This window comes from Podarcis tiliguerta (genome assembly GCF_965153285.1).
Source record: "Podarcis tiliguerta genome assembly, chromosome: 8".
Taxonomy (NCBI): domain Eukaryota; kingdom Metazoa; phylum Chordata; class Lepidosauria; order Squamata; family Lacertidae; genus Podarcis; species Podarcis tiliguerta.
The window spans coordinates 50,671,124-50,694,147 of record NC_139541.1 but is presented as its reverse complement, the minus strand read 5'-3'; the positions used below and the strand labels follow the sequence as shown (position 1 = coordinate 50,694,147).

The window sequence follows — 23,024 nt, the reverse complement described above, 5'->3', positions numbered from 1 at the left end:
AACAGCCTTGCAGCTAGATCAGGTCAAATGCCCTCTGTAGTCTAGCATCTTGTTCTCTCAGTCGCCAACCAGATGGCTAGGGTGCAAGAAAGCTCTCCTCGCTTGTGATTCCCAGCAACTGGAATTCAGAGGCATACTGCCTCTGACAGTGTGGATAGAACATATCCTTTGTGGTAGTAGCTATTAACAGTCTTATCCTCCATGAAAGTCTAATCCAGGGGTAGGCAACCTAAGGCCCATTGGCCAGATGCCCCCCACAAAGTCTGAGGGACGATGGACTGGCCCCCTGCTGAAAAAGTTTGCTGACCCCAGGGATTCTAATCCAATCCATCCAAGTTGGTGGCCAGTTCGTGGAAGCAAATTCCATAATTTAGTGATGTGCTGTGTGAAGAAGTACTTTATTTTGGTCTATTTTGAATCTTCCAGCATTCAGCTTAAGAACATAAGAAGAGCCTGCTGGATGAGGTCAATGGACCATTGTCCAACTTCCTGTCTGAAGAAGAAGAAGAAGAAGAAGAGTTTGGATTTGATATCCCGCCTTTCACTCCCTTTAAGGAGTCTCAAAGCGGCTAACATTCTCCTTTCCCTTCCTCCCCCACAACAAACACTCTGTGAGGCGAGTGGGGCTGAGAGACTTCAAAGAAGTGTGACTGGCCCAAGGTCACCCAGCAGCTGGCTTCAGGCAACTGGTATACAAGCAGCTGCCGACTGTGGAGGCAGAGCATAGCTATCATGGCTAGTAGCCATAGATAGCCCTTTTCTCCCCATGATCCAAGCTGGTGGCCATCAGTGCCTCCTGTGGGAGGGAGTTCATAGTTTTAACTATGTGCCGCATAAACAAGTTACTTCCTTTTATCTGTCCTGAATCTTTTAACATTCACCTTCCTTGGGTGTCAATGAATTCTAGTGTTATGAGAGCGGGGGGGAGGGGGGACTTACCTATCCACTTTCTCCATGTCATGCATCCTATCCTACACTTCTATCACACTTTTTTTGTTTTGTGTTTTTCACAGGTAGTGAGAGTCTTATTGCTTGCCATTGTGTCTGTGGACCCAAACACCACATCATGTAAACCTAGGAAGAATTGGGATGGGTGGATAAATAAAACTTTCTGAAGTAGCTACAAACCTTTTTTTTTTTATTGGATTAATCAAATGAGAGATAAGAAACCTGAGGCTTCCCCACCCCCTATAAAGACAGACCTTTGGAAGCCGTAGCAGTTCAAGAGCCGACTCTATAAGTGAGAAGCACTTCCTTTCATAAATACATCCCTCCCCCAATTCCCATGCCATTGACCTTCCCCTTGAACAACAGTGGATTGATCCCATTTGCTCTGGGGAGGGATGAGATTTTCTCAGTAATTATTTTGCCCTGATTTTCACTAGTGCACAGCGGTTGCTGTTGCTGCTACCACTGGTTATAGGCTATGAATGTCTGCCTCTTTTGAAACCCAGATATGAGTTTGCAGTGGGCAACACAATTGTCCTCAGCAAAAAAATAAAAATAAGTTCCTATCTAGCACATCTCAAGTGTTCAAAAAGCTTTATATACAGTATCTCAGTAATACTTGCACCAGTTCTGTAAAATTATCTCTATATTGTGATTGTCCCCACTAATGTCTAAGCCGGCTTTCCTCAAACCGGTGCCCTCCAGATGTTTTGGACTATAATCCCCATCAGCCCCAACATCATAGATGTTTGCTGGCTTGGGTTCATGGGAATTGTAGTCTGAAACATTTGGAAGTCACCAGGGGAAAGCTGACCTAACATATTCCAGCAAGTTTGAGCTGGACTGCCCTTAAAATTTTTATCAGGTCTAGCCAGCACAGCTGTGCACTAAAATCAGCTGTTACCCAGGTCTGTCTCAGATAGATGGAAAGCAGGAATCAAGAAAAAGTAGGCATATTATCAAAAGTGGAACTAGAAAAATAAAAGCCAGAAGAAACCAGTAGTTTATGTATCAATTGGAGGGCATGTTCCCTAAGAGAATCAAGTTCCATCTTTAAGTGGTATACTATTCTCATTTTAGGACCTGACTGTTGAACAGTTAAAATTGGTATTTTCCAAGCACACAAAAAGTAAGGGGAACCATCTTGGTCCATTAAAAAACCCCTTAGCTTAACCTATAATAGACCAACCAAAGTATCACAAAACACTGCACAAGCTTTTCAAGTTCTTCAGGACTCTTCATCTAGCTAGATGGTAAACAATGTAAAGACAAAATGATTCAATAAACAGTTATTTATAGTAACAATGGTCATGATTATGATTAAGCTTATTTGCAGTTTCAGAAACTGCACTCATTATAGGTCAAACCTTCACAAAAATGCCTGGTTCAGCCTTGCTGAGGGTTCTAACTGTTGATTACAATAGGTATAAATGTAGGATTCCTGGATGCCAAGATCCAAGTTTGGCGCAAGTACTCTTTGGTGAGGGACCCACAGCAGAAATTTAAAATCACAAAATATGCAGCAAAGTAAAGTGTAGAAATATAGCCTGCTAGACCTCTAAAACATGACCTTGTGAGTTCCAAAACTTCCTCCTCTAGCATTGAAAAGTCCACACATTTGGTAAGTTTTAAAAAAATGTTTATTTACCAACTCCCCAAAGGTCAGACTCATGTGCTTCAGAATAGGTTGCACAGACAGAGAAGTTTAGCTTTTACAAAGTGGTGAAATTTCCTAAAATATAGGAATGTAAGAATGGCTTGTTTGAGCCATGTGGTCTGAGCTTGGAGAATCAGCTCAGACCTCTTTACATGCTGAGCTTCTCATGTAGATTGAAGGAGAACAAAACCTTGATTACCTATTTCCTCCCAAGGTGAAGGAAGTGAACATAGCTAAGCCTGAGGGACAGCTTACTCTATGGTCTTCATACATTAATTAGACTGAAGGATGTTGGTTGTATCGCACACTAACCAGGATATAACGATTTGGTGATCCTCTTGGTGGTGGCAATAGTGCATAAGTGCCAGACCCTTGAGGGTGTTTCCTTGGGCACTTGGTATAGTCGTGTTGGCAACATGGCTCTGGCTGAGAAGCTCACAAGTCAGATTTTAAAAGCATAAGGATGCCCAAAAATGGACAGTTTCTCCTATTCTTTAGTTTCATTTTATTCAATGCATACAGAGAATCAGACAAGAGAACCATCTACCATGTATGCATGGACAGCTGTGGACATTTCAGTGACAGGCTCATTGGTGATCTCATCTCTCCCTTGTCTTCATTGTATGGCAAACAAACTTGAGAGCTTTAATTTCAGATGCCCCTTTCATTATTGTTCTCAGGTGTTATATTGTTTGCCTTGCTGCATACAATAGAAAAAAAAATTTTTTTTTTAAAGTGACACACCAAAAATAATAGGTTTTAACTGTGAACCACTTGGAGGGTCTATTTGGCTCACCAAAAGTGGCAAATGGGTGTCCACAATAACAACACCTTAATTCTTATCTTTATAAATTGCATCTTCTTTTGACAGCTTCCGAGGTGTTGTAAAGTTACTGAGCTGCTCATTGATGGAACATTGCTATTCAGAGGTTTTTAGCCAATTGTGGTCACAAGAGGGAATGCCAGTGCTGATGATCAGCCAACAGGACAACCCAAGTTTGAAGACAAAAGCATTTCAGTGGCCTTCGCTTGGCAATCTTTCAATCATGGGCAGTTGGGGGGAGGGGCGTGTTATTTCTTTTCCAGCCAAGTGGTGCATCTCCTCTACGTGACACTTGGGCCGTACATTTCAATTATGAACCAACCTTAAGCCTGACATTCCTCAGCTGGACAGTCCAGCTGCCTGCTGCTACTCAATCCGTGTAACCACATGGATCTCTCCATGTGGTGAAAGAAACAAAATAAAACTGCTTATGTAATTATAACCCTAATTAGTTTATCTTTGCTTGGCTGAGCTAAAAGCAATGTTGGGGAAAACATCCACTTATTGGGATTTTAAAAAGCATGCTGAAAAGTGGATAAATCCATACCAGAGCACAATGGCCAGGTCACGATGTCCTTTTACAGGTGCTTCCTTTTTTGCCTGAGCTCTCCTCATAACTTTCAGTCAAGTCATTGTTACATACTTCCACATAGCCTGAAGAAAGCACAAGTCTTTATGACATTTAACTAGCACTGCACTAACTTCTATTTTGATTTCCAACAGAGATTCATAGAGGAGAGAGCTGATATCTTGCAGATGCCCAGTGCAAACTTTGATTCAAAGCCTCAGGTTTATGCTAGCCCGAAAGTGACATGCTTGCAATGTGATGTCCTAAAGCTACCCATATTTTAACAGCATGACTGTTTATTGAGTTATAGCAGTGGCAGGCAACCACCAGCTTCAGGGGTTAATGAGGCCCGCTAGGGCTCCCCATCTGGCTAAGCCAAACCCACCTGTCCTACACATGATGTTGTATATGATGTCAGGGGTGGGGCAGGTAAGGACCTGGCTCAGCTGAAAGAGGGTTGGCAGGTTTGCAGCTGACCCAAACCCTGGGCATCAGTTGATCACCAGGTCTTGCAAGATGAAACATCAGATCACCTGAGCTTGCAAGCCCAGGTGCAGAGAGCTTTGCAAGGCCTGACCACAAGGAGGCAGTGATGGCCACCAACACAAATGGCTTTAAAAGAGGATTAAACAAATTCATAGAGGATGAGGCGCATCAGTGGCTACTAGTCATTGAAGCAAAGGCTTGAATCCCAGCCTGTTTGCCAGAGATATTATAATTGCAAATCATGTATTGCAGATTTTGCATTCAGGTGACCTCCAAGGGCCCTTCCCACTCTATGGTTCTGTGGCAGAGGAGGGGAACCCATGTCCTTTCAGATATTGCTAGACTCGCTGTTTCCCATCAACCTTGATTGTTGACCATGTGCGCTGGGGCTGATGGGAGTTGGACTCCAACAGTATCTGGAGGGCACTAGGTTGACAAAGGCTGCCTTAATGTATGAAGTTGCAATTTATTGGTCTCCATCTCCCAATGCTCCAGACCCCTTTTCAGGCTACCCCTGGCCTCACCTAAATTTGATGAAAGGGGAAATCAACTGCTATAAGCTTACTACCAACACCTCTCTTTAAATTCCTAGACAACTTCCTCTAATAGTTTAATACAGCACAGGAAACACTCTGTATAACCCTTAGTAGCAGCAACGCCAGCCTCCTTGCATCTCCCTCTGCAACCAGCATGTCAGGTTTGACTGGAACCACTGGATTCCAGTGCCCCCAGTTCCCTCCCAGCCAGCTGGTCCATTAGGATATAATGGTCGATGGTATCGAAAGCCACACTGAGAGGTCCAGGGTAATCAATAGAGTCACACTCTCTATGTCCCTCTCCTTGCGAAGGTCGTCCACTAGGGAGACCAATGCTGCTTCAGTCCAAAAAAAAAAGTGACATGGGATTTGGGAACCAGATTAAAATGGACTATAGATAATCTGCTGCATCCAGGGATGCCCAGAATTGAATGCCACAACCCACCTGAGCATTTTACTCTAACTTAAAAGGTGCAAAGTCGGGGGGGGGGCAAGAAATGTGTCTCAAAGATGCCCAAACAATGGGAATGCTTCATTGTTAAATATGCCCAACACATTTTGGCACAATTGCCTTTATCAAAGGCTTATCAAGGTAAAAAATAATGCCGTTGCTAAACCACACAGTGAGTATGCTTTATGGGCTATAAGATATGGCTGATTCTAGTTAACACGGGTTTCTTACTGTTAGTTTCCCTTGAATATGAATTTTTATAATTTATGAGTATTTTAAAAGTTTCCAAATGCTTTTTATATGCGTGGTTTTGACTGCTGTATTCTTATTTTTTTGGAAGTTTTTAAGATTTTATTGTGAGTTGCCACAGGGGTCTTAGACACTCCCTAAGGAAGCCGTGGGAGCAGGACTTAGAAATTGAGCTGATAAAGTGGAAGCAAATCTGGGACCCATTTCTGTTCTGGTCAGCATCATCCTGAATGAGAGAGAACTCTTACCTTGCTTCCTCTCACTCTTGTTAGAATTTCAAGTGCTAATAGTCCACTATGCTGGAGTGGCTGCGAAGAGTCAGGTCCCTACTGTTTTTCTGTAAGTGGTGATCGTGTGAGAAGATACAGGAATTCTGGGAGTGGGGGATGGAGAAATTAAACTTATGTCTCAGATACTAGGCTCAGATCCCAGTATGTCATCATTATCCATATTTGATGAGATAGGTCAAAAGGTTGCAAATAAGAACTATCAGTAGCAGGCTTGACACTAGACTGGGAAGATATAGGAGACAACTTTGGTAAAAGCAAATGTGGGCACTTGCATTTCTGGCAAAATGGACCCCAAAGGTGAAAGATGGGAAGGAAAAAAAGGCCCTTCACCCAATTCGGGGTCAGGGGTGAATTTCAGGGGACCAAGCCATCTTAGCCAGGACACCTCTTGGCAGCAGACGGGATGCCTTGTGCCCCCCACCCGGCCTTCCAGTGGGGCCTAGCACTACGTGGACAGGGCCAGACACGTCGTGGGGGGAAAAGGGTCTGGGGTCGGGCTGGGAATCATTGCTGTGGGCGTTCGGCTTGTAGCTGACGATTCCTCTCCGGACCAAGCCCGGGAACCCGGTTTCTCCGGCCGCTTTGCTAGCTCTTTCCCGGGGGCGGCCCTCCGGACCGGAAAGATAACTGCCCCGACGGCTGTTTCTACAGCTCGGCGAGAGGGAAGGAGTGTCTGGCCGCGCTCGGACTGGCTAGCCTTCCCAAGCGCCTCTGTCCGTCGAAGGTCCAAGCACCCAGCCAGGCTCAGCGGCAGAGCGCCAGCCTTGCTCTCAGAAGGCTGAATCCGCGACGGCATCTCCGGAGAGGGCTGGGAGAGAGCCCTTGTTGCCAGTCAGGGTAGACAATGTTCAGCTAGACGAGCTACGGACTCGGGGGAAGGCAGCTCCCTCTGTCGCTGGTGGAGGGGGGGGGGAGCCCCGACGGCGCGTCCCTAGCAACCGCCGCCGCTGCGAGGGAGAGCGGGAAGGCGGGCTGCAGGCCGAGGCCGCGAGACCCTCCCCCGCCCGCCCGCCTGGCTCTCCCCCTCCCCCTCCTGACGCAGCGGCGGCGCCTCCTCCCCCATTTAAACCGGGCGGCCTCCCGTCCGAGCGCAGCCGCGGCTCTGTCCTCCTGCCAGCCACCGACGCCCCGCTCCCAGGCGCCTGCAACGCGGGAGGCCGCGCCGGGACGGCCCCTCCGTAGCAGACGGAGGAGACCCCGGCCTGGCCCGGCACCGAGGGAGGGGACCGGCTGCTCTGGGCTGTAAGTAGACCCGCCTCCCCATCGTCTTGGAGACCCAGATGGGGCTTGACCGACGGCGGGGTGGGGTGGCGAGGATGCCGCCGCCTCCCGCAGCACGACTTGGCAACGGGAATGCGGGGGGGGGTTGTCCCCCCCGCCCACGGTTCTCTTCACCCCCCCCTCGCTGACGTTGCTCGGCCAACCGACGGGCTTGGCAGCTCCCCCCATCCATCCATTCATCCTTCCTTCCTTCCCTCCCCCGCCCTCTTCCTCGCCTTCCCCGCTGGAGCGATGCCCGCTTGCTCGCTGCCTGCCCAGCCGCAGTGAGCAGTCTGGCTAGCTCGGGAGCCGCCTTTGTCTCTCGCCGCCTGCCTCGCAAGCGCTCGCTCTCCCGCCGCCGCCGCCACTATGAAGGTCTGGGGACATAAGATAGAATTGCTGACAGGTAATTCGACGCCCCTCTGTTCCCTGCAGGCTCTCAGAGGTCGTGGGGTGTGGGAGGTTTCTCCAGCTTTGGAGTCTCCCACCCCCACCGTGCCTCTTCTGGATTTGATGCAGCTGCGCTGGGGAGCCAGGCTGGCACAGCTGCGGTGGACACTCCCACCCCCTCAGGGGAGACGAGGAGGCAGCAGGGGCTGCAGATCCAACGCCCTCTCCCCAGCTCCAGAGTGTCAGGGTGGGGTAATTTGGCAAGGGGGGCGCTCCCTAATGCCTCCCCCTGTACCTCATTTCCTAAATAGCTAATGCTGGCATTTGGGGGGGGGTTGTTGTGCCAAGGGACCCTGAGAGTGGCATTCCCTCCCCCCACCTTACTTGGCAAACGGTGAGGGTGTGAAAGGGTTAAAAGGGTTTGCAGGCAGCCCTGGAGGGAGCCTCTGCTCAAGGCAGCCTCCATAATTTCCCATGGGAGGGCTGTGACTCAGTGGTACAGCGGCAGATGCCCTGGCGGGGGTCCAGGTTTGGTCCATGGCATACTCTGCATTCTCCAACCTATGATTCTCCAGATGTTTTTTACTACCACTCCTAGCAGACCCTGCTGGCTGGGACTAGTTGGAGTTGTGGTCATAGAAATCAAGCTGCCTTATTCTGAGTCAGGCCTTGGGTTCATCTAGCTTCACATTGTGCATCCAACTGGCAGGTTTTGACCGGGGTTCTCTCCTGGAGATGCTGGGAACTGAACCTGGGACCTTCTGAATATAAAGAGGATGCTTTAACCATTGAGCTATGGCCCTTGAACAATATCATACCTGTTGATGAGGTGGGTGCACACTCTGCACATACTCAGAGGTGTGGTTTTATTATTTCACATGTGATCAGGGTAAGCCCTCATGCTGAGAATTGGTTTTGGAGCAGAGACCTGCTTCAAAGCACAACTCAACCTCCGCACTTGGTGCTCCTTATAGGCTGAGGCTGCCTACTCACCATATGTCCAAAGCACATTGTTTCTCCCCATAAAGATCCTGGAACTTGAGTTTCTTAAGGGTGCTGGGAACTGTAGCTTGACAAGGGGTGAACTACTATTCCCAAGATTCTCTGGCGGGGGCGGTCAAAGCCATCTGGAGGGCATTGGTTGGGGAACATTGGTTGGTGTCAGAACATTACTATGGTTACACACCACCAATTGTCATTGAGTCCTCTGCTTCCAAATGTGCAACCCTTTCTGTAAAGGAGGTGCAAAGTCACAGGAGACAATTCCTTTGCAGCCGACACCTTCAAGAGAGCCTAGACCTGTGCTAAGCAAGCTTTACAACTCATATTGCATTGATCTGGGTTAGGATGGAAGAGTCAGAGCAGGGATTTACCATTCCCCAAGTCATGTATTTTTCAAAAAAAAAGGCAGGGCATGTGAAAGGGGGGTTAAAAATTACATGCCGTTAGTATTTTAAAAAGGTAAAGGGACCCCTGACCATTAGGTCCAGTCGTTGCCGACTCTGGGGTTGCGGTGCTTATCTCGCTTTATTGGCCGAGGGAGCTGGCGTACAGCTTCTGGGTCATGTGGCCAGCATGACTAAGCCGCTTCTGGCGAACCTGTGCAGCGCACGGAAACGCCGTTTACCTTCCCACCAGAGCGGTACCTATTTATCTACTTGCACTTTGACGTTCTTTCGAACTGCTAGTTTGGCAGGAGCAGGGACCGAGCAACGGGAGCTCACCCCGTCGCGGGGATTCAAACTATTGACCTTCTGATTGGCAAGTCCTAGGCTCTCTTTAACCCACAGCGCCACCCACATCCCTGTTAGTATTTTAAAGCCATGTAAATATAGGCTAGTGAAAAGATTCCTACAGAAAGCATTTTACAGTGCTTATTGCTTGGAAGCACCTTAGCAAGTTTTAAAATAGGAGCTAATGGGTGGACTCAAGATTCTTGTTTTTTGAAAATAAGTTTGGTACCTCCTGGACCGTTTGAACCCATTGCTCTGTTATCACTCTCCTACACTTTAGCAGCGGTGGCCAATTTGGCCATGAGCAGTTTGCCTGCGGCTCATGAAATAGTGGTGGAAGACGACTTGGACTGGATTTGGTCAAGTGTGCCCCAGAGCCCTCTTGCAAGGCCTTTGAGGTGCTGCTGCTGGTGATGTCAGCGAGGAAGTACTTTTTTTTCCCCACCAGCATCGAATCAGCTGCATCATGTCCAGCAGATCTCTTCCTGGTGCCAAGGGGCATTTCAGCCTCCGAATTTGTGTCCCAAGAAGGTGAAACATCATTAGCTCCACTGTGACCTTTTTTACTTGGCTTTTTTGCTGATAAAATAAAACCACTTGGCTCAGCTCCAGCTTTGATGCTCCAGCTCAAACTGAGCCTGCTGCAGAGGGCTTAGAAATGCTGGCAGGTCCCTGTTGCTTGGGTTGCAACACTCTGGCTCCCCTCAGTGACATTGACTGGTTGCTTGGTGCTGTGAAGGCTGCAACATGTAATGTAGATATCTGTCCCTTGTGGTTGGTGAAAGACAGCAGCAGGCAGCCTCTAGTGCTACAGGTCAAAGCAAACAAAGTGCGTGTCTGTGTCCATGTCCTGCATTCTCGTAAGGAAGGAGTGATTTGTTCTTGTCTCAAAAAACCAACTCAGTTAAGGGGGCTTGGCCAGCTTTTAGACCTGTCGCAGCAGAACCATTCATTTCTTCTCTCTCTCTCTTTTTATTATTTCTATTGTTATTTCATTATATAGTGTATATGAAAAAGAGAATATGACAACAGATGAAAATTAAAAGATGAAAAACAAAACTGTAAAGTAGGCATGTAGCACACTGGATTAAAACAACCAAGTCCAAGTAAAGACTATCAGTGTTACCAGATTATTAAGTCTAGCTCCAGATTTGCTAGGCTGGTGATGAGGTTTGTCTTGAAAATGATGGTTCCTCTACATATGCATTTTACATAATGCCAAATTATATAAAAAGTGGCCGGAGGTTCTAATCCTTGTTGAAATCTCAAAATAAGGCATTTCTTATCTTGTCCCACTTGAGTCTGGCTTGTAAGTGTGCAACAGAGACAGAAATTGTTGTCTTTGCCCCGTTTTGCTGAGGCTTGGGGCCTGCAGGAGTTACTGGTTTCTGGAGCTTCTTCCAAGACAGGGTGGTTCACAACCTTGGACAGCTCCCAGTGAGACCAGGCGGCTTGCCTCAGCAGTCATCTAAAGGTAGGCAAGCCTTCTCTTCCCATGACCCGCCCTCCGCCGCCCGTGTAAGCAAAGGCCCATGATTCTTCAAGTGTATGCTCCTGCATGGCTAGGGAGCAGGAGAAACTGGAGAAAGCTGTAGAGCAGTGTTTCTCAACCTGTGGGTCCCGAGATGTTGTTGGACTACAAGTCCCATCATTCCTAGCCAGCATGACCAGTGGTCAGGGATGATGGGAGTTGTAGTCCAACAACATCTGGGGACCCACAGGTTGAGAACCACTGCTGTAGAGCCATGGTGAGGATGATGGAAGAGTCATGTGCTCAAACGGGAGAGTGTAGAAGAGGTGCTGAGGGCTCCCCCTCAAGAAAGTCAACTGGTGTGTCATCTGCATTCTCCCCAGACCCTAAAACAGGAGACATGATAGTCCTGGTGGATTACCTTCATCTTGCACGTGGCTGAGGCTGATGGAAGTGCAGTTCCCAACATCTGAAAGGCAGAAGTTTGGCAAAGTCTGGTCTTGAGCTTGACAGCCATACTACAGACAATATTGATCTTCTAAAACCTCCCAGTGGCTTTTGATAATGTGGATCATACCATTCTTTCCCAGCACCTCCAGATCTCGCTTGGAGTTTGGAGGATGACTGTCCTTTGGCTCCATTCCTCCTTGTCTGGATGGATGCAGGATGGATAATTGGGGATGCTGACTCTGCTCCTTGGGGACTGGACTGTGGTGTTCCACTAGGATTTTCCGTAGCACTCATTCTGTTGAACTTCTCAATGAAGCTGCTGAGAGAGATTATCTGTACTTTGGGATTGAAGTGCAATTAGTGTGCTGAACACATTCAGTTCTAAACATTCAAGTTTCTGAAAGTGGCATTCATATAGAGAATAATCTTTTTTTCTTTTTAAAGAGTGTGTTGGATTAGAAGTCAAGCTACAGGCAGGGAAGCAGTATATATCATCCCTGTGGAAATGGAGTGCATGTAGAAGTTGTTTAAGCAAGTAATAGTAGGAAACAGCATCTAACAAGGCGTGCACAACCTTTCTTGGGAAGGTTGGTGGCAGGTCAAAGCCTGATTAATTAATATTGAGAAAGGGAGATCAGGGCAAATCTGGACTTGCCTTATGTGGGTCCAGTGGGTTGGGCCAGTCATCTTCCACCAAGTGCAGCCTCAGGTGGTGAGTCCTTGGTGGCTGGAGTGCTCTTCTGAGACGAGCGTAGTAAATTTAAGTTTAATCCAGGCACAGTAATGTTTGTGGGATCCCATTTTGAGGGAGTGGGACTGCCCCTATTTGATGGGGCTGTGAATTCCCCATCAGGAGAGAGGTGTGAACCAGCTCTGCTTTTGCATAGGCATCTTGCTACATTGGCTAAATTTGCTTAAAGTACGAAAGAAGAGCCTTGGTAGGGTGAATCAAAAGGGGCCTATCTTGTTCACCACCTTCTATTACACAGGAGCCAACCAGATGTTTCTGAGAAGGCCTGCACACAATAGTCCCACTCCTTCTGTTGTTCCCCAGAAGCTGGTAATTCAGAGACTAACAGCATCTGGAGGGAGCATCTACACTTTTATTGGCTCCATCTGTTGCATGGGCTCCATGCCTTTTTGACAGAGAGGATCCTCTAACACTCAACCTCCAGGCTCGACTGCCACAATGTGCTCCACTGACCCTGAAGCTTCAGGCTCTGATGTTCCTTTTGCCTGCCTCCATTCCTGTTTGAGGCAAAGAGGGGCATATCAAATCTCTTAATGCTTCTGAATTACAGAATCAAGATTTGTGAAGTGGCAGGAAGGGTGCTTTGCTTGTATTGTTCCTATACACAAGAGAACTTTGGATCAGAGAATATGATGCTTTGCAGAAGGGAAGGATTTCCTTCTGGGGCCTGAATGAAGAGACAGATGTTGAGCAGGAGAACTTTGGGTGACTGACAGAAACAAATTTAGGAGAGATGAAGTCACAGGTAGGGACCCTAGAGAAAGTTGCAGAGGGGTGGGCCTACAAGTAATGTGGAAAACAAGAGGAAAGGAGAGGAAATCCTGGCAAGGCCAATGGAGAGCCTTCAGTAAGTGGCTACATTTCATCTTCATCTCCATTTTTCACTAGGAAAGGATGACCTTTATTGAGGCCATTGTGTAAATGTTCAAAGCAAACCTTGGGACTTAATAATTTCTGATATTTAATCTTGAAAACCACCAAGAACTGTCTTTAGATGACAAAATTATACCCTTGTTGTTATAAGCTTTACCAGTACTGGCTGTGAAATGTCCAGAGCAATGACAGATCAAATGCCTTTTCAGACGTTTTCTTGCATGTATTATGCATTCTTTAAAGTATGAGAAAGGCTGCAGTTCAGTGTAGAGCATCTGCTTTCTATCTAGAAGGTCCCATGTACAATCTTGACAGCATCTCCAGGTAGGGCTGGGAGTGGTTCCCTGCCTGAAAACCTGGAGAGTCACTGGTTGGCAGTACAGTTGTACCTTGGTTTAGGAACAGCTTAGTTCCTGAACGTTTTGGCTCCCGAATGCCGCATACTGTTCTGTTCTGTTTTGTGAACTATTTTTGGAAGACGAACGTTTGATGGGGCTTCCAGGGCTTCTGATGGGCTGCAGCCCATCAGAAGCTGCACTTTGGTTTCTGAACATTTTGGAAGTCAAACGGACTTCCGGAATGGATTCTGTTTGACTTCCAAGGTACGACTGTACTATTTGCTAGATGGACCTAGCACTAGCTAATTTGTCCCAGTATCAGGTAGCTTCTAATGCAGTAATTGCAGATGTGCTATCAAATGTGTTCCTTCCAACAAATCAGTTCTTGTAAAGGTGTGCCTAAAGCAATAAAGGAAGGCTCAAGAAATGAATGGACTGGAGTACTTCCTCATTCCTAGACAAGCTTTTGCTTAAGTGCAGCTGTATAGTTAGCCTTGAAATTTACCAGTTTAATATCAGCATTTGGGGACATTTCCTCCTGGTGCTATTCTTAGCAAAGCTATCAAGGCTTCCTCTCCTCTTCTGTACCTGAGCTGACTCCATGTTCTAACCTTTAAAACTCTGGTTGCCTTGTCCCACCTCTTCTTTCTGTCCTTGGACTTTTGCCCTTGCTCAAACTTTCCCTCTTCAGCCACTCTGTCCATCCAATCTTTCTGCCCTTTGTTTATATCAACGTATACAACCCCCCCTCCTTCAAGTCTGAGAGAAATGGGACAGCTGCATTCTTAGGCAGGGGCAGTATGGAAAGGAGAGGGGACTGGGGGCTCCTCCCTCCCACACGGAATGACTTAGGAGAACTCAGAGACCACCCTCAGAGCAATACTAGGACCTGGATGCAGCAGGGAATAGGATGCAGACCCTTCTCGCCCTTAACAGAGAGCCCAGCTCGGTGTGAAGTAACTCCCATCAGGGTAGGACCTTTTGCTGCCCCAAGCATGCGTCAGAATGCCTGGCAAACCTCACAGGTCTGAGGGGTCTGCCCCACACCCTACTTGACATTGTGAAGCTGCAGCACTGTCACCATGAGGCAAACATGGGTATGTGTGAGCTGCGATGCCACATCATAGGTAGAACCAGGCAGAGGGCATTCTCAGTAGTGGCGCCTGCCTTGTGGAATGCCCTCCCATCAGATGTCAAGGAAATAATCAACTATCCTACTTTTAAAAGACATCTGAAGGCAGCCCTGTTTAGGGAAGTTTTTAATGTTTAATGCTGTATTGTGCTTTTAATATTCGATTGGGAGCCGCCCAGAGTGGCTGGGTAAACCCAGCCAGATGGGCGGGGTATAAATAAATCATCATCATCATCATCATCATCATCATCATCATCATCATCTGTGAAGGGTGTTCTGCTGAAGGAAGCCAGCAGGCAGGCAAGAATGAGAGAAGGTATCAGTGGTGGCTTCTTCTCCTGGCTTCTGATCACAAGGCAAAAAACCCCCAACAACTTTTGCGATCCCATCTGGTCTTGCTTTGGGTGGATGGGGAAAATTCCTCCTCCCGAGTGTCCTGCTCCTTCCAGCATCTGTAGTTGGCAGAACACAGAAGGGACTTCCAGAAACACAGCCTTGCGGAGCAGGCCTGGACCTTGGGAGCCTCCCACCCACCTTCTCTCCCTCTCTGATACCTACCCGTGGGTCTTCCTCTTCATCCCTCCCTCCCCAGTAAGTCTCCTTTTCCTGGCAGACTCTTCCCCCAGGCTTCTATCCTGTGACTGAGCCCCCACTTCACCCCCTTGCCTAGCTAAGCCCTGAGCTAGCTAGTCATCTCTTCTCCTTTCCCCTTGGCTCCCACTCCCTGCAGAATCTGTTGCCCTCTGGCCTCCCTGGCATCACCTGGCTTCCCTTCTTTTGCAGACAGCTTCATGAGTTTCTACCCAGGTGCAGAGGCCCTCTGGCTCCAGCCCAGTTCCTGTCTCTGTGCGTCACCAGGCAGGCAGATTCAGCTCCTTCTGACCCAAACTCCCCTGCCCTTGGGAGTCAGGAGAGCTAGTCCCATGACAAGGCAGCTTGGTGAGCATCAACGATGCACTAGAAACATTTCCCAGCCCCTGCCCAGTCTGTGAGAGTTTACCAACTCTTGTTCCTCCAGGACTAGAAACTTGCTTTTTCGAAAAAGGAAAAAAGTTGAGATTCTCAGCCCATTGAAATAAGAAGCCAATGCCAATTCCTGATTTAGTGTAACAGAATCATTGATGGCAAACAACTCTACCCATGACTTGGTAGCCCCCCAAGCAACACAGGGCCACTGCTGGAAAGCCAAAGGAACCAGGCAATCATGAAGCCTGCTTTGTAGGGTATGCGGAGGCCATTCCTAGTAAACTGCTGCAGAGGGAGACTGTTCTGAAGGCTTCCTGCCTCCATCTGTCCTCTGCTTACTGTGCTAAACCCTCTCTGGTGGACAGTGAAATCGGCACTTTAGTGTGAGTTACTTGGCTGGGGCTTCTCAATGCAGCAAGACAGAGAGTGGGTGTTTGCAGCCCAGATTGTTGCCTCATTGGGGCCCCCAGAAAAGTGCAGAGCTCTGGGCTCCATGAAGGAGGCATGTTGTACTGCCACTGTTTTAGATGGTTCCTCTTTGAACCTTGGTGTGCTTTGATGAGATGCCAGCCACCTTGGGTGGGCTGTGCCCCAAACGGTGGCTTACAAAAAGGTAATAAACAATAAAAATAAAATTAAGACACCCCCCCCACACTACTTCCCTCTCTTCCCTGGAGAGCAAGAACTGTGCAATCGCCACATGGTGCCACCTTCTTCTGTCCATTTGCTTCATGCACTAAATGTTCCCCACAGTTTGTGCTCTGGGTTTCGCTCCATCAGGGTGGATGAAGAGGGGTTGTGTGAAGGATTCTGCACATTATGTGCAGACCAAGGGTTCTGCAGGGGGGAGTCCCAGAGTCTGTCTCCGCCAGGTGCTTGCCTCCTGGTTGCAAAGGTGGAAATGGGTCAAGACCCCATTGCAGTGAGTGGCTAACATCTTCCAGGCCCAGGATGGCCTGTGGGCAAACCCTCCTGCTGCCCCGGTGTGCCCCTTCTGCGTCCATGTGTAGCGGCTGCTGCTGGCAACATCCTCCCAGGACTGTGCTCTGTCTCAGCCATAGATGGCACTGCCCATGCTGCTCTGTGGCATCATCTCACTTGCATGTGCCTCTTGACCGGCACAAGAAGCCACATGGCTGGGTTCTTAGCCTTGTCAGAATGTTCTGTGTAGTTTGTTTCCCCTGAGGGGAACTGGGCTCCTCAACTGGAGGAGGGGGGGATAGAGTACAGTTTACGTTTGTTTAATTTAAATCTTATTTATTTATCCTGCCATGTCTTCCCCAAAAGGCACTCAAAGTGACTCATACCATATTTAAAAAAAAATAAAAATACATGGGCATCCATAAAACCACCCTTCCAAATAAAGAAAATGCAAGTACAACAAAATTGCAATGCATTAATGAACAAAAGGAAGCAGAGCATGTTTCTTATTCCCCGTGTTCAGGTTATGACCCCCAGCTGCTCCTCAGAAAGCCAGAAGATTTTGCAACAGGCAAAGCTGGTGGTAGTATTATGAATTGCAATGCAGGAGATACTGACAACTGCCCCAAATGAGACATTCTCCTTCCTCCCCAGGGAATGTGACTTCTTGCCAGTTAACCGCAAACAGGCAGCAAAGGTCCCCATGTATCCTGTTTCTGGCTTAAAGAAGCAGCTCTCTTTCTCTCTTTCAACTTGTCCAAGTCGCTGCTGCTGCAGTCTGCAAAAAGCCAAGCCAAGGTTCACATGAGGTGGTCTCTGTTTTCGGCTTGGGCCTTTTGCATCTGGCTCTGCCAGCATGTGCAGGAGGTCACCTGGTTGTCCTTTGTCTGTGGAGACACCTGCAAGGTCTCCAGGGACAGCAGTGGGAACATGACACTGGGGGCAGATGCTCACAGCATATCTGCTTCCATTTGCCCTCCTACAAAACTTGTGTAAGGCTGGGACCTCCGTTGGCCTGAATGAGAGGTTTTCTTTTGAAGTCAGATGAGGTGGTGGCTTTGAGTAGCTAATCTGTGGGAGCCAGAGGCACAAACTTAAAGAAAGTTGGAGTGTAAGGGGCCTCTTTCCCAGTTGCTCCAGCTGAGAAACAGCATCCCCATTCTAGCGAGCCTCTTCCCACCTGGGAAACTGCAGATGCAGCCATGGGTGGACCACCAACTCTCTTCACAAATAGTCTTGGGCAAGCCATGACTCTCCTGGCCTCAGTGTTCCCCCATCCACCCTCAAATCTGTCTTACAGGCAGGATAACACTGGCCTGACTTACAGGGCTGTTGGAAGCGTGACTGAGCTAATGTGGGTGAACCATCCAGGGCAAAGTGCTCTATGAATACCAAGCACGGTGACAAATCCAACTTTACTTCCTGCTCCTGAGCAGGAAGCTCTGCCATCTGAAGTGTAAGGAGGTCCAGGGAAGTTCTGCCTGGTTCCTGCCTGGGACTGTGCTGACTGCTGTGCTTGCATTTTCCCCTTGTGCAGGACTTTTGCTGCAGGAAGTGACCATGGCCGGCCTGCATGAGCAGCGATTTACAGAAGAGAAGCCACTGCTTCGGGGGCAGGACACTGAGCTGGTGAGTCCTGCTGGATTTGGCATCACTTAGCAAAAAAATTAAAAAGGGGACAAACCAAGTGGTAGCTGACAAGTTTATGGAACTGACAAGAGAGCAAGCAACCCCTGGACTTAAATCTAAGCTTTTCCCAGGACTGGTGCAAGGTTCAGCCATTGTTGAACTGCTTTGGGAACAGTGTCCATGATGGTCTCAGATTCAAAAGATACCTGAGTGAGAAATTACTCAGAAAGTCAGCAACCATTGGGAAGGACTGTTTCCTTAAAGCCCTAGTTTTGGGCTTCTCAAAGGCATCTGATCGACTAGTGAGGAAACGAGGCTGATGCACTAGGTAGGTCTTTGGTCTCATCTAGCAAGGTTCTTAAGATACTTGCCCTGAAACTTGTGCCAGTATGACTTTGAGCTGGTCACACATCCATCACTTTCATTCCAGAGACCTCTTCCACTGGAGATCTGTGGTCTGTGGCCTCAGGACCAAATTCAGACCCTTTATACTGCATAGGCTGCCAGAGGCAAGAGGGATGTATGTGGGTGTAGAAATGGCAATTGGGCCACAAGCAGGAAGCAGGGCCCTGCCTACCACCCTCCATTCCTTCTTCGTTGTGGATCCCCAGTAAACAAGAGGATGAGCAGAGCCTGATGGAAAAGCCAAAACCCTCCTGGACATGTTGGCAGGTGGGCCTCTGATGTGATGCTGATGTGGGTGCCACCAATAAGGAACTTAAGATACAAGCCTGGTGAGCCATGTCAGTAACTAAGAAGTTTGGAAGCTGTCTTCTGCCATGATATATATGCAGATATTTATATCTTGATTTAAATCCAGCTCCAAACAGGTGTGTGCAAGTGAAATTCCAAACTCTGGCTGACTATCATTTTCTCCTGGCTTGAGGAGAGAGAGGTCGGCCTACTTGGTACTTCACACCAGCACACAGCCAACTTCCCAATTTCCACTTGGCATCTGCACCACGGCCTATGGCCAGCATGTTGACCAACCAGCCTTCCTCCCAAAATCTGTGCTCTAGAGATGGGCAGAGATTCTCCTAGACAGTTGCACCTACTCTTAAATTGAAAATTTGAGAGGGAGGCTGGCGGTTGTATAGCTGTGACATTGCCAAGGTTTGCCAGTGACAATCTGGAGCGCCTCAGGTTCTCCTCCCTGATTTGTAGAGAGTCAGGATAGATCCCAAACTTTCTGTGACAGGCAGCTGAATGATCCTCCTTTCAGGAAACACAGTATGGTGATGACGTCCCAGGTTTGGGGAGTGCACTCAGTAGGCTTGAAAGAAAGTCGTGAGCTATAATAGTCCTGTATGAGAAGTAATGGTTTGATTTGGTCTGTTTCCTTCCCAGGAGAATTCAGATACTTTCCTCTCTGCAGTGAACACAGACTGGAAGGTAAGTTGCAATGTCTTCTCCTTGCCTTTGTGCGCCTGCCATGCTCAGCATGGTTCAATACATGCGGGCCGGTGGCTTAAAAATGTCAGAAATGGCATTTTGGGGCTGCAAGGAAAGGCACCTATTAAGTCTGAATAAAGGTGTGCTGTTCAAGGTGTTGTCACCTGCCAAGCCGGGCTTCCATTGGTCAGTTTCTTTTAGCTAATGTGGGAGCCAAATGTGTGGTTTAGCAAAGTCCATCTGGTAGGTGTCTCTAGTGATTTTTATGCAATTAACCACATGAGTTGTGATGTTTAAGACAGCTTTTGTTTATTTAAAGTCAGATAACAAGCAGAGTTGCAATTGGGTAACTAGGCAATGGCCTTATCGGACAGAGCAAAACCAACATCACAGGCAAGAACTGAGGAACAAGGCCATAGGTTTATCCATCTGTGTCAGCAAATTCCTTTGCACATCTTCAGAGACATATTGACTCTGTTACAACAGGAAGGGGGTATTATTAATTTGTGTGTGTTTTTTTTGTTCTTATTTTTCTCTTGTATTTTGCGTTTTTATATTGTATGTCTATGTTGTGAACCGCCCTGAGATCCGCGGATGAAGGGCACTCTACAAATTTAATAAATAATAAATAAATAAGAATAACATCTATTCATACTTTTACTGCCTTTACACCTTAGACGATCTATCAGTGTACTTATCAATAATTTTCTCACTGCATCTCCCAAGTTATCTTTTGGGCTACTCATCACTACATAGGGCTTCTTGTCACATTAGCTTTCTTTATGTAGCCTTCAGCAACCCTGTGCCTACCTTTCCCTGGGACTAGGTAGAGGAGGCAATGCTTTGGTTCCTTCTCCCACAACTGTCTTTGCCTCTGGGAGGGGGCAGCACTGGTGCGTGAAGGTGTTTTATTTTGGAGGTTGAGACACAACCTTTGCACAGGAGAAGGACTGACTCCTACTGCACAGGGAGTAACAGGATAAAACCTTCAGGCACCTGCAAGGGGTATGCCCTGACAGGCCTCAGGCTGAACCCTCTGTTGCAGGTGAGATGCCACCCCAAAGGCCCTCCCCCCCCCCAATTGGGTGAGCCTGCTGATTTGACTGGCCAAGTGGCTAAAGAAGGGAAGTCCATTACCTACCCAGTCCAAAGATTTTTCCTCTCCCTTGCCTCAAGAAGCTCACATTTTGCTCCAGAGAGGGATTTTCAAATATTGTGGTGATGTCTCTGTTTCCCAGTCACCGAAGATAAGAGAGTTGCCTCTGTCCCCTGAATTTGCAATCAATCTGGGGCTCTAGGTTGGAAGATCACAGTGAGACATCAAAATGACATTTCCCCAGAAACCTAATCTGTGGAAGCTACCAGGACTCTTGATTGAAATAATTGCAGACTTGAAGAGTGTGGTTGTTATTGATTCTTTTATTGTTTAATTTAACAATTTAAACTGTAATCATCATTATCAGGGCAGCTTGACAGTCTGTTTCTTCTGGGTCAAAGCAGATGGGTGGATGTGCATATTGATTGGATGGGTGAGCGGACTGCTCATCAGAGGAAGACCCCAACTTTGTGGAATGGTGGTTCAGAAGATTAGAAAATGGGCTTAGAGATCTGGCATGAGCCTGACTGGATAGCAGACACATCTGGCAATGCAGACCTGAGAGACAGAAGCCAGGTGAGGGCCACATCTGCCCTTTCCAGTCTAGCTCTGGAAGTTTAGCTCTCCTGACAGCAGGAACTTGCTGTGGAATGGCTTTCCCCCAACCTGGTGCCCTCCAGATGTTGTAGTCCAATAACATGTGGATGGCATCAGGTTGGGTAGAGCTGTTGTGGAAAGGAAGGTGGCCTGTTGTCTGTTGCAGAATCTGCGTGGAGGGGTGTCGAGTGCCTGAAATCCAAGCTCATTTGGCTGGGAGGAATTGCTCTTGTTTCCATGGTAGTGGTTGCTTGAGCAACAGTTCTTTGAGTAGTCTCATGTCAAAGCTTCAGCAGCTCTTTTGCGTGCCACTGACTTTTCTTTCGCTTTCATGCCCAAAGAGACAAAAGTCTGCAGCTTCTGAGCCCTCATTGCTTAGACTATGAACTGTCATGTGGGGAAGGATGGAGGCCATGCTGACGGCTGGCCTCCCCAACAAGCAAAGCTCAGGCAAGGGTGGGCTGCCTGGGAAATTGCTCAACTCCTCTTCCCCTGTATGCTCTACAAGCCTGGCAGGAGCTGCCTCTTGTCCTTTAGACTAAGACATTTGTTATATGTTGCTGTCGTTTTGTTGTTCTGTAAGTGGCCTTGGTGTTTGAAAAGCAAAGCAAAACACAAATCATTTTAATATAGTGTTAAAAATAAATATTTGGCATATCCACAGTTTTCCTCCAATGCATACTCTGAGCATCCTCAGCATAATGTCCTAGTTTTGACCACAAAGGAGAATCCCCAAACAACTAGGCACTGTCTCCACACCCTCCCTCCTTCTTTCCATGCCTTTCTGTGGTTGGATCCCTTTTCCCCAGATGCTGAAGTAAGGAAGAACCTGAATCACGGAAGTTGAATAAAACATGGGAGACTAGCCACACAGAGGCAAACCAACTTGTTTTGCCTCAGTCCTTGCAATAGTAGGGCCTGGGCTTCCGGCTTCTTGCATCCCTTTGATTTGCTGATACGAGGATCTCCAAGCAGTGTTAACTGCAGGTTAGATTGCAGGTTCTTGCTCAGTATGCATTTATGATTATTCCAGCCACTCCAGAACTGGTCTTTTTGGAACTGCACAGACCAGGTCTCGCTTTGACTCTCAGTGTGGTTTAGTGCTGGATTCATTGTGTTTGCCTATACCTCTTAGAGAACTGGATGGACTTTCAAAAGCAGGGCAGGAGAGCTCCTTCTCCTCCTCCTAACCACACCTCCTAACTGTGCACATTCTTCCCTGCTCCACCCTCCACAGCTACCACACCACGGACCTCTACCACAACCTGGTAGGAGGAGACCTCTCTTTTCACTTACTGCGATCTCATTCAGTGTGGCCACAACCACATTTCTTGCTGTTCAGGGGCTAACAAACATCTCAGTCATTTTCTTCTAACATTTCGCAAAGCCTCTGTCTGCTTGCTTTCAAGTGTATACTCCTTGCTAGAGGTACAGTGGTACCTCGGGTTACATATGCTTCAGGTTACAGATTCCGCTAACCTAGAAATATTACCTCGGGTTAAGAACTTTGCTTCAGGATGAGAACAGAAATCGTGCAGCGGTGGTGCAGCAGCAGGAGGAGGCCCCATTAGCTAAAGTGGTGCTTCAGGTTAAGAACAGGTTCACGTTAAGAACAGACCTCCAGAACGAATTATGTACTTAACCCGAGCTACCACTGTATTAAAATTCTGTGCCCATCATAGCTGGATTGTGTGACCAATATGAAATTGTTCAAATTTGCTGTTTTGTATTATACATTCTAGTTTTGCTCACCATGAGAAGGGACTGCTGAAAATCTGGTTCAGCAGCTGCTCTGACTTCTGAAACTTCAACCATCAGTGCCCAGACACTTTATAGCTGTAAAGGATCTTGCTTTTTAAAAATTAAAGAACCATGAAATTCTCAGAAAGTTTAATTCTTTGCCTTCAATTTCACATCATCTGCTTTTCCTGCTCTTCCTGATAATGTAAGTCCAGGTCCTTTTTGAAGCTCTTGTGCAGCATGACTACATTGGGCTTTAAACTATCCTGGCTGTCAG

At 47.6% G+C, this 23,024-nt stretch overlaps 1 protein-coding gene across 5 annotated transcripts in view; it reads left to right on the top strand.

Moving 5' to 3' along the window:
• The first annotated feature begins 6,951 nt into the window (after positions 1–6,951).
• The window catches only part of NDRG4 (NDRG family member 4), a 50,009-nt gene continuing 33,936 nt past the window's right edge, over positions 6,952–23,024 (top strand). For 2 of the 5 annotated variants that reach the window (XR_014514310.1, XM_083452781.1), the window contains exons 1-3: positions 7,074–7,250; positions 17,831–17,922; positions 19,270–19,314. Coding sequence is in view for 4 of the 5 variants with exons in the window: in XM_083452781.1 (XP_083308907.1) it covers positions 17,854–17,922; positions 19,270–19,314 (114 nt within the window). In the remaining variant the exon portion in view is untranslated. Of the gene's footprint in view, positions 7,251–7,520; positions 7,675–17,830; positions 17,923–19,269; positions 19,315–23,024 lie in introns of those variants that run through there. The other 3 variants (XM_083452779.1, XM_083452780.1, XM_083452782.1) reach the window with 2 other exon arrangements.